This window comes from Anabrus simplex, chromosome 3, assembly GCF_040414725.1.
Source record: "Anabrus simplex isolate iqAnaSimp1 chromosome 3, ASM4041472v1, whole genome shotgun sequence".
Classification (NCBI taxonomy): Eukaryota; Metazoa; Arthropoda; class Insecta; order Orthoptera; family Tettigoniidae; genus Anabrus; species Anabrus simplex.
The window spans coordinates 169,784,046-169,801,413 of record NC_090267.1 but is presented as its reverse complement, the minus strand read 5'-3'; the positions used below and the strand labels follow the sequence as shown (position 1 = coordinate 169,801,413).

Genomic DNA, 17,368 nt, shown 5'->3' with positions numbered 1-17,368 from the left:
CTTCAAAATGAACTATCGGCTTATACCATGAAGATAGGAAGGCACTCTTATTTTCACGTAATTTGCATGATAATAATATGTAGATGGCTGTATTAATTATATGCGTAACTTGTGACAAACCTGGACAACGAACAAATGCCCTCCCATTGAGATTAGAGTTTTCCTTTAATGTCAAATATTTCCCTTTCTGTATATGAGAATAACATTATGGATATGTTTAAATCCATATTTGATTTTTTTTTGTCTGAGTTTAAACTGTAGGAAAACTTAGGCTGTGATATTTTCTGTAATCGGATGGATGTGAACCCGGTCATTCTAAGTCTATGGATGTGAAATTGAGAAGACGAATAGTGGCTTGATATTGAATTAAAGAATTGTGATAGGGCAGTGAATTAATAAGCCAGTAGAGCTTTGGAATATGATATGAGGATATCAGTTGAAATGAGATTATTTACCAATGATGGATTCTAAGGGAGACGATTTGGTCTCTCCTTGAGCTGTTGACAAGACTTGGTCTGTCACACCCGGCCAGTATTTGCCATGGCTGGACGTTGTAGGATTTATGATGTAGAGGGGAATGAGTGAGCTCGTGCCTTCGTAAAGGGTCACTGCTAGGTGTATTGCTAAAGCCTGTCCACTAAGACTGAATGCAGGGAAGTCCGCATAAAACCGATTATATTTTAAAGGATTCTTTTAACTCTTTCATGTTTAATTCTATAATGAAATTAAATAACTGGAACGCCGGTATTATTATTGATTTGTTGACCTTATGAATAACTGAGAAAGGGAGTTTTTATAGACCCGTTTGTCGATGCCATCCTGGTTATCATTGGTTCGAACTCTGAAGCAGACCATGGATTTTCTTTGTCACACAATTTCTTTTTCATTAGACAGCCAGTTGCATGCGTATTTTGTTTATAGTTCCTTTTAAAATATGTGTACATATTTTTTTTAAATACACTCTTTAAGTTGTGTTTTACATTTTTATTTGGATGACAAAACGAGCTCTATCTCGTTATTTTGTCATTGGATTCATTGTGATGTGAGTTCGATTTCTGGACCCGACATCAGTAATTTTTCTTTTATGATTATGATTTTATTCGACTAGTATTCACTTATTCTTTTGTTTACTTATTTTGTAGTATAAATAATTTAGCTAGGCGACCACTCCAAATTATCTTAATTTTTTGTTGTTGTATAGATAATTGTATCTTCTGATAGTGAAGAAAGTTTGTAATGATAACTGTCGCATTTACAAGGATATTTCTGATTTTAAAAAAATATGTTATACCAATTTTAATGTAATACTTATTGTCATGTCAGAAAGAGGGAATGGAGGAATCAACTTCGATATTTCAAAATTTTGTATTTAGTCCATCGGACATTGTATATTCTATTATGATTATATTATAATTATTCAGGGTAAATTTTAATTATGATTTATCAAGGATTAATAAATAGGTAATTAAACTTTTGTTTGCTTGTCATTTTGCGGGAAACATTGCATCCTAAATTTCCTTCCGTTCATTTATGCCTTTAAGCTAGTTATGTTTTATATTTTGATATTTTGTCGCGAACGCACCGTGGCCCTGGGAGGCCGTTTGTTTGATTTTATGGAACGGAGGGGTGCAGTTGATCCTTGCACGGTCGAAAGAGCATTTGCTCACCCATCATTTTGAAGAGTATCTTTCTTTCGTTTTTCCTAGATGAGGTCGCATTTGACTCTAGACTAAAAAGGTCCCATACCATCGAACGCCTTGGCGTATGGTGCTATATGGCGGTAGCCCGATATTATGGGGATTATCATGCTGTCATGTGGTTCTGTGGGGCAATGGCGTGGGTGGTAAGGTTGCACTATGCTCTTGTCGCATGACTGAATTCTATTCACCTTCGTATGGCTTAGGCAGCACAGTGTGGGCTGCATGTCATGTGATATGAACTTCATGTTAATCTGCATTGACAAATGTATGATGTATAAAGAGGTAGGCCTATAATTGGGTCCACCAATTCAATACAACATTTAATGATAAACATAATCTATATTTTCATTATAAAATCTTGGGACAAGTTTTGACTCTTAAAATAAATGATACAGACATTGATTCCCATAGAGAACCTGAAACATTTGTTCCGAATGAGAACATTTATAATACCAATATAGTTGGTCCATTATTGGACATCAAAATTTTCCAGCTAACTCATTCCTGGTTGCCAGCGTTTTGCCTCAGTGTGCTAAGTTGGGAATCAACATCTATATAATCTGATGGCCAGGCAGGCATCAATTTTTGAAAACGAGACAAAGTCTCTCATAGTTCATTGGCACTGCCGGCAGCTCCAAGTAGCCTACGCAGTTGCCTCCACGGTATGCACTAGCGATGTGTCTTGGTAGGTGTGCTATTTAGCAAATGATGAGCCCAACTTAGCACACTGGGACAAAACGCTGGCAACCAGGAATACTTAGATGGAAAATTTATTATGTCCAATAACGGACCAACTATATTGATATTAACTTAAAATAAAGTCATCCTCAGCCAAGTCAATATGACTTTGTACACATACACACCAATGGCAAGTATGTAAATGATTAGAGTTGCAATTCTCCATGAATAGTAGAACGGCGACAAGAGTGCATTGGTGTTGTTCGTGTTTAGTGTTGTTACTAGGCCAGGTAGGGTGTATATGGGGCGCGAACAGCATCACATACTGAGTTACCATCGTGAAGGACATAGAAATGCTGTGTACTCATGTGAGACAACATTATCAGCACCTGACAGAATTTGAAAGGGGCCTCATTATGGGTCCCCATTTGGCCGGCTGGTCGAATCGAGCAATATCCAGATTTGTGCGGCATTCAGATGTGACACTGGCCGGATGTTGGATTGCATGGGAAAGTGAGGGCAGGCATACTCATCATCAAGGTTCAGGTCGACCACGTCTGACTACCAAAAGGGAGGATCGCCGTATTCTGCACCAGGCAAATTGTAACCCTTCACATTGCCGCCTGCAATTGGAGGACAAGTAATGGCCTCCCTGCAATATTTTGTGTCATCCTGCACCATTAGTCTGAGACTAGCAGCAGCCAAACTAGAGGATTACCACACTGTGTATAGGCTGCCATTAACACCACAACACAAACGGCTGCATTTTGAGTGGTGCCGTAATGGGGAAGTATGGACTGCTAATGAATGGCATCATATTGTGTTCAGCATGAATCGCGGTTCTGTATTACCCCGGACGACGAAAGTCTGTAAATATGGCAGCGACCTGGAGTGAGGTCCCATTCTTCCAATATCTTGGAAAGTCAGAGCAGTGTTACTCCTGGCGTCACGGTGTGGGGAGTAATCGGGTATGAAGTCAGGTCACGGCAGGTAGTGATTGAGGGAACAACGGTAAGTCATGGATATCCTGTGTCCTCATGTGTAACCTCTCAAGCAATAGTATCGTGGTGCCATTTTTCAACGGAACAATGCTAGACCACACACCGCACATGTCTATGAACTGACTGCATAATGGTGAGGTATTCCCATGGACAGTAAGATTCCCAGAACTGTCCTCGGTACAACGTGTGGGACCAGCTTGGACGTCAACTCTGTCCCAGTGCCAGTATCCAGGATATCAAGGACCAGTTACAACAGTTGAAGGCCAGCTTGCCTCAGGAGAGGATACAACAGCTTTATGACACCCTTCCCAAGCAAATCAGTGCATGTATCCAGGATAGAGCAGGTGAAACGTCATGCTGATAAGTGGACTCGTACTGCCAATTTCTTTGTACATTTGACTATTTTGTAATCACTGAAATAACATCACATACCCTCTTAATGCGTGAAGTTTCATTTCCTTCCTCCTCCCCTTCTAGGTGCTTAAATTTTTTTTGTCAGGCAGTGAATATCTCAAATATGATGAAACAAGACATTTAAAAAGGTTTGTGAAACTTTACCAAGTTTTTAATATAAAATCAATGCCTTTCCAATTTCTTGGCAAATATTAATATCCTGTACAGAAATAGTTTAAAATATTCATACAGTCAAATGGCACATTGTCAAAACTGTGAGTGTGAAACAACCAGTCGTACTCTTGAAATTCAGTGGGTTATAAGTAAGTGCTATTAAGATGTAATGTTTTTACAAATCTTATGAAGGCTGGCTGAGGGGGACATCCAAGTACCACCGGAACTGTTGAATTAAGTGGCCCAGTTGGAAGAAAAGTAAACAGTTGTCTGTTTCTTTTCCCTTTTTTTTCACTAGTCAGTGGTCTGAAATTCTTTTTTCTTTTCCAGGCATCTATTTTGGTTTAATAACACCCGATTCATATTGACAACTGTCCATATTTTTTGCGCAATATAATTTCAATGGTAATGGATGAAATTCTAAAGGAAACAAAGGCAAGATATGGAGGGGGATATGAAAATATGGTTATTTGCAGATGACATAGTTATCTGGGAAGTCAACAATACAGAAGTAGAAATCCAACTAGAGGCTTTAAATGACAATATTGAGAAATAATGCAGAGAAGAGCAAAATAGGTGTGATGACAAGAGGAGAAAGAGAAGGAAAAGGAATTATTAGTATCAGAGGGCAAAACCATGAGGTTATTGAATACTTCAAATATTTGGGAAGTGAAATAATGCAAGATGAAAGGTTGAATAAGGAGATCAACAGAGGAGTACAAGTGGGAAATACGTTCTACCAGAATGTACGGAACCTGATGTGCAATAGAGAAGTTCCTATGAAATGTAAAGAGATAATGGACAAGATGAACTACACCCCTACATTAAGGTATGCATCAGAGACTTGAACTTTGCCAGCAAGAAATAAGAGTAAAATCCAGGCCAGTGAGATGATGTTCCTGAGGAGTATGGTAGGGAAGACAAAGAGAGACAGAGCAAGGAATGTTGAGGTCAGAAAAGAGATATGGGTAGAAAAACTGAGTAATAGGATGGAGACATATTATGGACATATTATAAGGGTGGAGGAGGGAAGGATACCAAAACAAGTGTTGGATGCTAAGAAGGAAAGAGGGCAAGGAGGAGGCCCACAGCAAGATGGATGGACTCTGTCAAGAACAGTACAATAAAAAAAAAGACTGGACTGGAATACAATTACTGAAGAGGAGTGGTGGAAGGAGAGACAACAGTGGAGAAGTGTCATCAACACCCCGACCTGACAGGAGCTGGACAAGGGGAAACAAAACTGATGATGATGATTTCAATGCCATTTACTGCCCTATTTTTCTCTTTTTCCTTTTTTCTTTTTTTGTGGCTTAGCTCCCAATGTCAAGTAATTACAATACCATGCAATATTTCATACACTTATTTTCAATATTAAAATTACGGAAAGTGAACATCAAACATGTGACAGAATGGAACTTGGCAAGTGACATACATGGATATCAATATAATATATTTTGAAGAAGTGGAGATAATTATCTTTGAAACTAAAAACCGAAGAGAACATGTCTCAAATATTCTGACAAGGTAGGTACGTAAAATAGTTTGGGAAAATTCCAAGCCCAGAAAAGAAATTTACATTAGCAAACAGAAAATTACAACCACTTAAGTGAACACAATAAGACGATATTCAACAATGGAACTAATGACAAGATGAAGCTCTCATTTGCTTCCCACTAGTTTATAAAAAGTAGAATTGCCTGGCATACCATGTGTGTTTCACTTTCATTTTAAATGTCTCATACAGTAAAATTAAACAGAACACACTGATCCCACAGAACTGACTATAATGAGTTACCACTGGGTGGGATACAGATCCCAGGTACAGGCATCGTCAACATGGTAGGATGATTTTAAAAAAACACAGGGTCAGCTGCCTGCTTCAGGGGATGGAGCTACCAGGAGTAGCATGTTCTCTTTCTCGTTCAGTGGAGGGTATGTTATTCCATACAGAGTACGCCTTCAATGCTTTTACAAGTCAGCAGGCAATGACTTACTGGCATGAGGAAGTAACATTTGCCTCCAGAATAAATTGCACATAAAATACCATGCAAAAATGTTGATTTTAGTGTGTATAAGACTTTCAAAATATATAATCAAATAATAAACAATATTATTTAAACCACCATACCAGAAAATCCCATGCTAATTGTGGAATAACTTGTCCACCACTGAACAAAGAAGAGAACGCATTGCTCCCAGTAACCACACCCCTGCAGCAGGCAGATGATGACTATGCATTTGTATATACCGTATTGATCCACCATTACTGACAGTTTCTACACGATTTAACTAAATGGAACTGTGTAACTTTTCACATTAAATACTTAACAAAGCACACATATAACATTTTTATGTTCGTGAGAAATTGTTCTTGATTCGATATACAGCTGATTTTGTAGGGCTCTGTAAAGTTGTGATTGCTGAAACAACAACAAAGGTTCTACAAATTATTTTGGCAGTATAGCCAAAGGTCTCAAACCAGTTTGAATACAAACCAAGGAGAAGACACACAGCTCCAATAAAATAAGTAATGATTCCTATTATATTATGCATTAATTTAACTGTTACTGGTTTAACCAACTGTCTGAATTTAACAGAATACAGGGCAAATACACCCCCAAGACTTGTCAAAATTACTAAAATAAAAGTAATAAGTCCTAAAATTGCATGTACACTTTGGAAGTGATTTTTGTTATGTTTGTTTTTATTGATAACTATGGTTAAAAATCCAATGAATATGAGTACTGCAGCAATAGCTTGTAAAATCCAATGCATTCTCACTTTTGATTGCCTCCCAAGCTTTGTTGTAAGAATGTTATCAGGTGATAACGCCATCACAGCTTCAGCCATCAGAAGAAATGTCTAGAAAAATAAACAAACATATAAGAATGAGCATAAACCAGCAAATGAAGAAATCTACAAACATTCATCCATTTTATTATAGACTTATCATTATGGCCTTCACAGCATTCAGTCTGCAAGCCCCTGTGTACTAACTAAGCATCTCCACAATCCTAATCTGCAATTAGCTCTGTGGCCTTGTTTAGTTCTATCCTTAAATCGTTAAAAACTGAGCCTAACCATTATCGTTTTGGTCTCCCACTTCTTCTCTTACTCTCTGAGAATATATGAATTTTTTTTTGCTAGTTGTTTTACGTCGCACCAACACACATAGGTCTTACGGCGACGATGGGACAGGAAAGGGCTAGGAGTGGGAAGGAAGCGGCTGTGGCCTTAATTAAGGTACAGCCCCAGCATTTGCCTGGTGTGAAAATGGGAAACCACGGAAAACCATTTACAGGGCTGCCGACAGTAGGGTTCGAACATACTATCTCCCGAATACTGGATACTAGCCGCACTTAAGCGACTGCAGCTATCGAGCTCGGTATGAATTAATATAATTTAATTGTAAGTGGAAAGATAGATCCAAACCTCCCAAAAAGTTCTCTAGAACTTGGGTATATTTTCAGCGCACTGCACTACTCTACGCATTTGCCCGGGTTTTTCTGCAACTCCACAAATTTAGGACAAGCGTGAAGGGCTGGAATGGGTGCATTCAGCCTCCAATAACGAAGCAGCATAGAGAAGAAGGTTGATATTCTACTCTCATCCGTTCTAGAGGTGTTTTACCATAGTCCACTTGAACCCCAGGCAACGGATCTTACACAACAACAGGCAGGTCATGACCCAACAAAGCGATGGGCATATCACTGCCGAGGATAGGAGAAAAGACAAGAGGGTAAGGTGACTGCTAGTCATATGCCTTCAGCATGTAAGAACTCTTCCCTGCTTCACTGTCCCCTCTCTCTAATGGTCAGCACGTGGTGGTGAAGAAGCTCCTTCCTTCCTTCCTCTCTGAGTGCCTTTCGGTCATGTCCTGCCTGGTGTTCTGTACCTAACAACTTTTTTCTTCTTTGCTACGTGTTTAACGTCACACTAATATATACATATTTTCGTCGATGATGGGATTGAGAATGGCTAGGACTGCAGCCGAAGACATACATAAGCTACAACCCCAGCATTACTTTCATGAGAAAAATGGAGAATTACAGGAAACTATCTTCACCACTGCCAACAGTTCAAACACACCACGACCTGCACCTCATAATGAACTAGCTTGGTGACTAATAGGCCAGAGCTACTTCATCCATTCCAGTACTAATAGTCCTAATCTCTATCAATAAAAACTGAAAAACTGATTTATAAGCAATAAATTTTATGGTTAGGCCCGTATTGATGGATATGACTCATTTTTACAAACTTGAGTTTATTCTCCACCTAATCAATACATAGCTTTACTTTCAAATAGTACTTGTTTCGACCAAACATAGCAGTCATCTTCGGCTATTCATAATGAAAACTGGAATTAGGTGGACATAGTGTCATTATAAACAAAAGGGGGATAAACCTCCCGAGTTAAGACTACAAATACAAACACATAAAATACACTAATGTACACATTTAGAAGTCCAAACATAGACACTTGATAATGGTCAAGTGGATTTGAGATAAAAACTAGTAGGTCACAAGATTAATGGAACTTGAAAATGATTTTGGTATAGCTGCATTCAAAACTGTACTTATGTCGAGTAAGGGTGACGTAAAATGTCACTGTCTATTCACAGTCCCACCATGGATCATAGTGCAATATACATTACAAGAGAATATTACAGCATTGATGCCAGTAAAACTAGTTAGTTGCTGATGTATATGAAAACGATCATATAATGGAAGGAACAATCTTCTATGGTTACAATATGTGAAGGATATCTGGTGTTATTAAAGCAAGTCTATCCGCCTGTAAGGGCGATAATGGGGGAATATCCTTCGAGGTTACAGTGGTGCACCCAGTACAGCTGTCAGTGTCGAACATAGCTTTACAAAAAAATCTGCTTGTCTGTCTGTGTTCTAACGCAGCGACTCATATAAACTGCTTGGCGGAGTTTCATGAATTCTCAGAGGGAACCATCACATGACTATCCTCAATCACGCCAAAACTACACAACACCAATTGAAATGAAATTTGGTAAGGATACATTTCAGATAGCCTCTATGGCTCAGGCGGCAGCAGTCTCTCACCGCTGGATATCGTGGTTCATATTCCGGTCACTCCATGTGAGATTTGTGCTGGACAAAGTGGAGGCAGGGCAGGTTTTTCTCCGAGTACTCCAGTTTTCCCTGTCATATTTCATTTCAGCAAACTCTCCATTAACACCTCATTTCATCTACCAGTCATTTATCATTGCCCCAGAGGAGTGCGACAGGCTTCAGCAGCCGGCACATTTCCTATCCTCGCCGCTAGATTGGGGCTTCATGCATTCCATTCCTGACCTGGTCAAATTACTGGAAACAGGCTATGGATTTTCATATTTCAGATGTTCAGTTCAAATACAAGCCTATTCTGATTATTCAACAATTAATCTTTCCAAATGGCAGCCATAAATAAATTTACTGCACATGTTTTGTAAGCTAAAAGCAAAAAATAATGAGTAACTGTTAGTCCTATCACAACATTAAGCCCAACATATTCACTAAAAATCCAGTTTTCAACAACAACAAAAATAGGTCATATACATTTTATATACCGGTATTTAATGATTCTCCAGGAAACTGCACTTTTATTTGTCTCAGCAAGAGCTCCAAAGCCTCTAAAACTAATTAACGTTACACTAACTGACTGACTTTTGTTAGTTGAAGTTGCTGTTACTCATCTCCACTACATGACAGTACTGCCGTAATTGTACAAAACTAATCCATCGGTGATAGGCACAGAAGCGAGTTAAATATAAAATAGCCTACAGATACGGCTACTGACCACAATGCCAATGGAAAAAGGAAATAACCCCATTGACAACGTTTGATCTTCTTCATATTCATCGTGTCGAAGGTAACTGGTTAGACCGTAGTCGAAATGTACACATATTAAAAAATGTAAACATGGCCTAATATCCTGGAAAGCAATCAAAGCTTGTCGATTGACACAAGGCGTGAAAGCCTGTACCAATAATACAAATAGGTCTATGTTTGCAGTATTGGTCTCTTTTGCTTCTCTGCTAAGCAAGTGCAGGATCTCACCCATTCAAGAATCATCATCATCTTCTTGTACTATATCCTCATTGGATGTCGGCTGTCATCACGGTGATCTGATTCTTGTTCTCAGCAAGTCGGAAAAGAGTGAGGGGTACCGAGACCACACCATTCTCATAGATTCTGTATCCAAGATATTCTCCTTCTTCCCCTTCTTCCTTCTTCAATTTTACCTTGTAAGATAAGCTGAAGGAGTCTGTACTTACCATTTCCAATGATTTAGCCAAAGTATTCTATTTTCTTCTTTATGATTTTGTGCATAATCTCTAGCTCTTTGTTCAGGTGTTGAGTACTTCAATGTTACATAATTCATCAACCTATGATATATATATTTTTATTTGCTAGTGGCTTTACGTTGCACCGACACAAATAGGTCTTATGGCGATGATGGGATAGGAAAGAGCTAGGAGTTGGAAGGAAGTGGCCATAGCCTTAATCAAGGTACAGCCCTAGCATTTGCCTGGTGTGACAATGGGAAACCACAGAAAATCATCTTCAGGGCTGCCAACAATGGAATTCGAACCCACTATCTCCCAGATGCAAGCTCACAGCTGCGCGCTCCTAACCGCACGGCCAACTCGCCTGGTCATGAGATTCTGAACATGCACATCCTCACAGAGGATCAAAGTTTTCTGGTGATGTTCTCAGCACCATTAAGTAAGACCGAGAATACATAAGATCAAAGTAAACCGTCTGTTTTATCATTCTAATTTATTTTAGGATGACCCAATAGAATGGTTCATGTTTGTGGGTTACTGTAGTCACGTCCTAGTTCGTGAACCATGGGCAACGGCTGAGTGGCCTAGTAAGTGGTCCTGAGAGTCGGGATACCAGTTGCTATGGAATGGGAGTGGGCATCTCGGACATATTCTGAGTCGTGGTCCTCCTTGTGCTCAGGCGGCTAGGACTATACAATCCACCGGTGGTCCATAACCCGTTAGAGGAGAGATCCTCACATGGACTATGTGCAAGTAGGGCAGCATCCTGCTTCATGAATCGACCGAGCTCAGAACATTTTAAGCAAGCCTCGGACCTATGGGAGTAACGAAGTCCCACTCCCATTTGACAGGCGAGGGACTCCTTGGAAACAACTTGGCGAACGAAATGGAATTCGATGGGGAGCTATCAATATTAATGGGGCTTATGGAAGAAAGAAAGTAGAACTGGCTGAGTCAGCAAAGAGGATGCATCTGGATGTGCTAGGAGTAGGTGATATTCGGGTAAGGGGAGATAACGAGGAAGAGATAGGAGATTATAAAGTGTACTTGACGGGTGTTAGAAAGGGAAGGGCAGAGTCTGGGGTAGGGTTCTTTATCAGGAGTACCATTGCACGGAACATAGTTTCTGTTAGGCACGTAAATGAGCGAATGATGTGGGTAGATTTGTCAGTTGGAGGAATTAGGACTAGAATTGTGTCCGTGTATTCACCATGTGAGGGTGCAGATGAGGATGAAGTTGACAAGTTTTATGAAGCATTGAGTGACATCGTAGTCAGGGTAAACAGCAAGGATAGAATAGTGCTAATGGGCGATTTCAATGAGAGAGTTGGGAATAGAACTGAAGGATACGAAAGGGTGATTGGTAAATGTGGGGAAGATATGGAAGCTAATGGGAATGGGAAGCGTTTGCTGGACTTCTGTGCTAGTATGGGTTTAGCTGTTACAAATACATTCTTCAAGCATAAGGCTATTCACCGCTACACGTGGGAGGCTAGGGGTACCAGATCCATAATAGACTATATCTTAACAGACTTCGAATTCAGGAAATCTGTTAGGAATGTACGAGTTTTCCGGGGATTTTTCGATGATACAGACCACTATCTGATCTGTAGTGAACTAAGTATCTCTAGGCCTAAGGTAGAGAAAGTGAAATCTGTCTGCAAACGAATAAGGGTAGAAAATCTCCAGGACGAGGAAATTAGATGGAAGTACATGGATATGATTAGTGAGAAGTTTCGAACAGTAGACATTAAGCAGGTTCATTTTTTTTTTTTTGCTAAGGGCTTTACATCGCACCGACACAGATAGGTCTTATGGCGACGATGGGATAGGAAAGGCCTGGGAGTTGGAAGGAAGCGGCCGTGGCCTTAATTAAGGTACAGCCCCAGCATTTGCCTGGTGTGAAAATGGGAAACCACGGAAAACGATTTTCAGGGCTGCCGATAGTGGGATTCGAACCTACTATCTCCCGGATGCAAGCTCACAGCCGCGCGCCTCTACGCGCACGGCCAACTCGCCCGGTAAGCAGGTTCAGGATATAGAAAGTGAATGGGTGGCATATAGAAATGCTGTAGTAGAAACAGCCAGGGAATGCTTTGGAACAACTGTGTGTAAAGACGGGAAAAGGCGAACATCTTGGTGGAATGATGAAGTGAGAGCAGCTTGTAAACGTAAAAAGAAGGCTTATAAGAAATGGCTCCAAACAAGGGCCGAGGCAGATAGGGAATTGTATGTAGATGAAAGAAACAGAGCGAAACAAATAATTGTTGAATCCAAAAAGAAGTCATGGGAAGATTTTGGTAACAACCTGGAAAGGCTAGGTCAAGCAGCGGGGAAACCTTTCTGGACAGTAATAAAGAATCTTAGGAAGGGAGGGAAAAAGGAAATGAACAGTGTTTTGAGTAATTCAGGTGAACTCATAATAGATCCCAGGGAATCACGGCAGAGGTGGAGGGAATATTTTGAACATCTTCTCAATGTAAAAGGAAATCATCCTGGTGGTGTTGTGAACAGCGAAGCTCAAGGGGAGGAGGAAAATTATGTTGGTGAAATTATGCTTGAGGAAGTGGAAAGGATGGTAAATAAACTCCATTGTCATAAAGCAGCAGGAATAGATGAAATTAGACCTGAAATGGTGAAGTATAGTGAGAAGGCAGGGATGAAATGGCTTCATAGAGTAGTAAAGTTAGCGTGGAGTGTTGGTAAGGTACCTTCAGATTGGGCAAAAGCAGTAATTGCCCCTATCTATAAGCAAGGGAACAGGAAGGATTGCAACAACTATCGAGGTATCTCACTGATTAGTATACCAGGCAAAGTATTCACTGGCATCTTGGAAGGGAGGGTGCGATCAGTCCTTGAAAGGAAGTTGGATGAAAACCAGTGTGGTTTCAGACCACAGAGAGGCTGTCAGGATCAGATTTTCAGTATGCACCAGGTAATTGAAAAATGTTACGAGAGGAATAGGCAGTTGTGTTTATGTTTCGTAGATCTAGAGAAAGCATATGACAGGGTACCGAGGGAAAAGATGTTCGCCATACTGGGGGACTATGGAATTAAAGGCAGATTATTAAAAGCAATCAAAGGCATTTATGTTGACAATTGGGCTTCAGTGAGAATTGATGGCAGAATGAGTTCTTGGTTCAGGGTACTTACAGGGGTTAGACAAGGCTGTAATCTTTCGCCTTTGCTGTTTGTAGTTTACATGGATCATCTGCTGAAAGGTATAAAATGGCAGGGAGGGATTCAATTAGGTGGAAATGTCGTAAGCAGTCTGGCCTATGCTGACGACTTGGTCTTAATGGCAAATTGTGCCGAAAGCCTACAGTCTAATATCATGGAACTTGAAAATAGGTGCAATGAGTATGGTATGAAAATTAGCCTCTCGAAGACTAAATTGATGTCAGTAGGTAAGAAATTCAACAGAATTGAATGTCAGATTGGTGATACAAAGCTAGAACAGGTCGATAATTTCAAGTATTTAGGTTGTGTGTTCTCCCAGGATGGTAATATAGTAAGTGAGATTGAATCAAGGTGCCGTAAAGCTAATGCAGTGAGCTCGCAGCTGCGATCGACTGTATTCTGTAAGAAGGAAGTCAGCTCCCAGACGAAACTATCTTTACATCGGTCTGTTTTCAGACCAACTTTGCTTTACGGGAGCGAAAGCTGGGTGGACTCAGGATATCTTATTCATAAGTTAGAAGTAACAGACATGAAAGTAGCAAGAATGATTGCTGGTACAAACAGGTGGGAACAATGGCAGGAGGGCACTCGGAATGAAGAAATAAAGGCTAATTTAGGAATGAACTTGATGGATGAAGCCGTACGCATAAACCGGCTTCGGTGGTGGGGTCATGTGAGGCGAATGGAGGAGGATAGGTTACCTAGGAGAATAATGGACTCTGCTATGGAGGGTAAGAGAAGTAGAGGTAGACCAAGACGACGATGGTTAGACTCGGTTTCTAACGATTTAAAGATAAGAGGTATAGAACTAAATGAGGCCACAACACTAGTTGCAAATCGAGGATTGTGGCGACGTTTAATAAATTCACAGAGGCTTGCAGACTGAACACTGAAAGGCATAACAGTCTATAATGATAATGTATGTATGTATGTATGTATGACCCAATAGACAGCATACACACAATTCTATTCAAGCATGAATGACAACACTCCCTAATATACACTATGTGATCAAAAGTATCCGGATACCGCCAAAAACATACGTTTTTCATCTTAGGTGCATTGTGCTGCCACCTACTGCCAGGTACTCCATAGCAGCAACCCCAAGAGAGCAGAATGGGGCGCTCCGTGGAACTCGCGGACTTCGAATGGGGTCAGGTGATTGGGTGTCAGTTGTGTCAGAAGTCTGTACGCGAGATTTCCACACTCCTAAACATCCCTAGGTCCACTGTTTCTGATGTGAAAGTGAAGTGGAAACATGAAGGGACACACACAGCACGATAGCGTACAGGCCGACCTCGTCTGTTGACTAACAGAGACCGCCGACAGTTGAAGAGGATCGTCAAGTGTAATAGGCAGGCATCTATCCAGACCATCACACAGGAATTCCAAACTGCATCAGGATCCACTCCAAGTACTATGACAGTTCGGCGGGAGGTGAGAAAACTTCACACATCACGCAGGTCAATGCAAAACGACGCCTCGCTTGGTGTAAGGAACGTAAACATTGGATGATTGAACAGGGGAAAAACGTAATGTGGAGTGACGAATCACGGTACACAATGTGGTGATCTGACGGCAGGGTGTGGGTATGGCGAATACCCAGTGAACGTCATCTGCCAGCGTGTGTGTTGCCAACAGTAAAATTCTGAGGTGGTGATGTTATGGTGTGATCATGCTTTTCATGGAGGGGGCTCGCACCCCTTGTTGTTTTGCGTGGCACTACCACAACACAGGCCTACATTGATGTTTTAAGCACCTTCTTGCTTCCCGCTGTTGAAGAGCAGTTCGGAGATGGCGACTGCATCTTTCAACATGATCAAGCACCTGTTCATAATGCACGGCCTGTGGTGTAGTGGTTACATGACAATAACATCCCTGTAATGGACTGGCCTGCACAGAGTCCCGACCTGAATCCTACAGAACACCTTTGGGATGTTTTGGAACGGCGACTTCATGCCAGGCCTCACCGAGCGACATCGCTACCTCTCCTCAGTGCAGTGCTCTGTGAAGAATGGGCTGCCATTCCCCAAGCAACCTTCTAGCACCTGACTGAACGTATGCCTGCGAGAGTGGAAGCTGTCATCAAGGCTAAAGGTGGACCAACACCATATTGAATTCCAGCATTACCAATGGAGGGCGCCATGAACTTGTACGTCATGTTCAGCCAGGTGTCCGGATACTTTTGATCACATCGTGTAAATCCTCATCTTTTCTGCATAATGTTCCTAAATGAAAAAATTAGATCAAAATTTGATCTATCTCTTCTAAATCCATAATGTTCTTCCTCTATTTCCTTTTCTACTTTCGTCCTCAGTTTTCCCTCTGTAGTTGCTGCATTCTTTCTTATCACCTTTCTTAAATACTGGGATTATCAGACCCTTCCTCCAATCATCTGGTACTTCTTTTTTTTCTTCCATATCACTAAAAATAATCTATATATCCAATGTAACCCTACTGGTCCTGCTGCCTTATCATCTCTGTAGCCACCTCATCCTCACCTGATGCTTTGCCACTTTTCATCTTCTTTATATACCCTTCTATTTCCAACATTGATATATCTTCAGTTTGGTTTTCTTCCACATTTCTTCTTCATGTTCCTCCTCTTCCTCCAGTTCATATGGAGAGATAAGAAGGGAACGGGGACATTTCAAAAAAGCAATTATGATCAATGGAAATTGGTAAATAAAAAGTAAACAGTCTATGGGATGGGTTTAAAGCAATTGTTGAGGGGTGTAAAAACATGTATGTTCCTTTAAAAGTAGTAAGGAATAGTAAGGATCCATTATAACAAGGAAATAAGGAGATTAAGAAGGAACTGCAGATTAGAAAGAAATAGAGTTAGGAATGGTTGCAGGAGTAAAGAGAGATTGAAGGAGCTCACTAGGAAACTGAATTCGGTGAAAAAATCAGCTAAGGATAACATGATGGCAAACATAATTGTGAGCCACATGAACTTTAGGGAGCAATGGAAGGACATGTATAGTTACTTTAAGGCAGGAACAGGTTCCAGAAAGGACGTTCTTGGGATCATTAAAGAACAAGGGGAACTTACATGCGAGGACTTAGAAAAGGCAGAAATATGTAAAGGTAGTTGGATATAAAGATAATATTCTGATGGAGGAGGCAACTAATAACGGCAATATACTGAAATTTACTTATGATAATAAAGACATTTATAAAATGATAAAAAAGTTAAAAGCCAGAAAGGCACCTGGGGTTGATAAGATTTCTGGGGATATATTAAAGGCTATGTGTATACAAGGGAAAGGGTGACAAACATAAAGCAGAAAATTAATGGCCAGTCATCTTGACATGTGTAGTTTGTAAGCTGTGGGATCCTCTCCTGCAAACCATGTGACCTTGCCGCGGTGGGGAGGCTTGCGTGTCCCAATGAAGCAGATAGCTGAGCTGCAGGTGCAACCATATCGGATGGGTATCTGTTGAGAGACCAGACTAAGGAATGGTTCATGGAAAGGGGGGTAGCAGCCTTTCGGAAGTTGCAAGGGCGGCAGTCTGGATGATATGGCCTTGTAATAATACTCAACTTAGCTTAGCTGCGTTGATACTGCTACACGGCTGAAAGCAACGGGAAAATACAGCCGTAACTAACTCCCGAGGACATGCAGCTCTCTCTGTATGAATGAGGTACTGATGATGGCTTCCTCCCGGGTAAAATATTCCGGAGGTAAACTAGTCCCCCATTCGGATCTCTGGGTGGGGACTACACGAGAGGGGCAATCATCAGGAAGATGGATACTGACATTCTGCGAGTCGAAGCGTGGAATGTTGTAAGTTTGAATCGTTGTGGTAGGTTAGAGAATCTGAAAAGGGAGATGGATAGACTAAAGTTAGATGTAGTTGGTATAAGTGAAGTACGTTGGCAGGAAGAACAGGATTTTTGGACAGGCGACTACCAAATTATCAACACAAA

At 40.8% G+C, this 17,368-nt stretch overlaps 1 protein-coding gene across 1 annotated transcript in view; it reads right to left on the bottom strand.

Annotated features, from left to right (window-relative positions):
- Nucleotides 1–2,165: 2,165 nt before the first annotated feature.
- LOC136867144 (transmembrane reductase CYB561D2) overlaps nucleotides 2,166–17,368 on the bottom strand; it is a 35,019-nt gene continuing 19,816 nt past the window's right edge. The window contains exon 2 of the mRNA XM_067144254.2: nucleotides 2,166–6,811. Coding sequence (XP_067000355.1) covers nucleotides 6,299–6,811 — 513 coding nt within the window. The 3' untranslated portion in view covers nucleotides 2,166–6,298. The remainder of the gene's footprint in view (nucleotides 6,812–17,368) is intronic.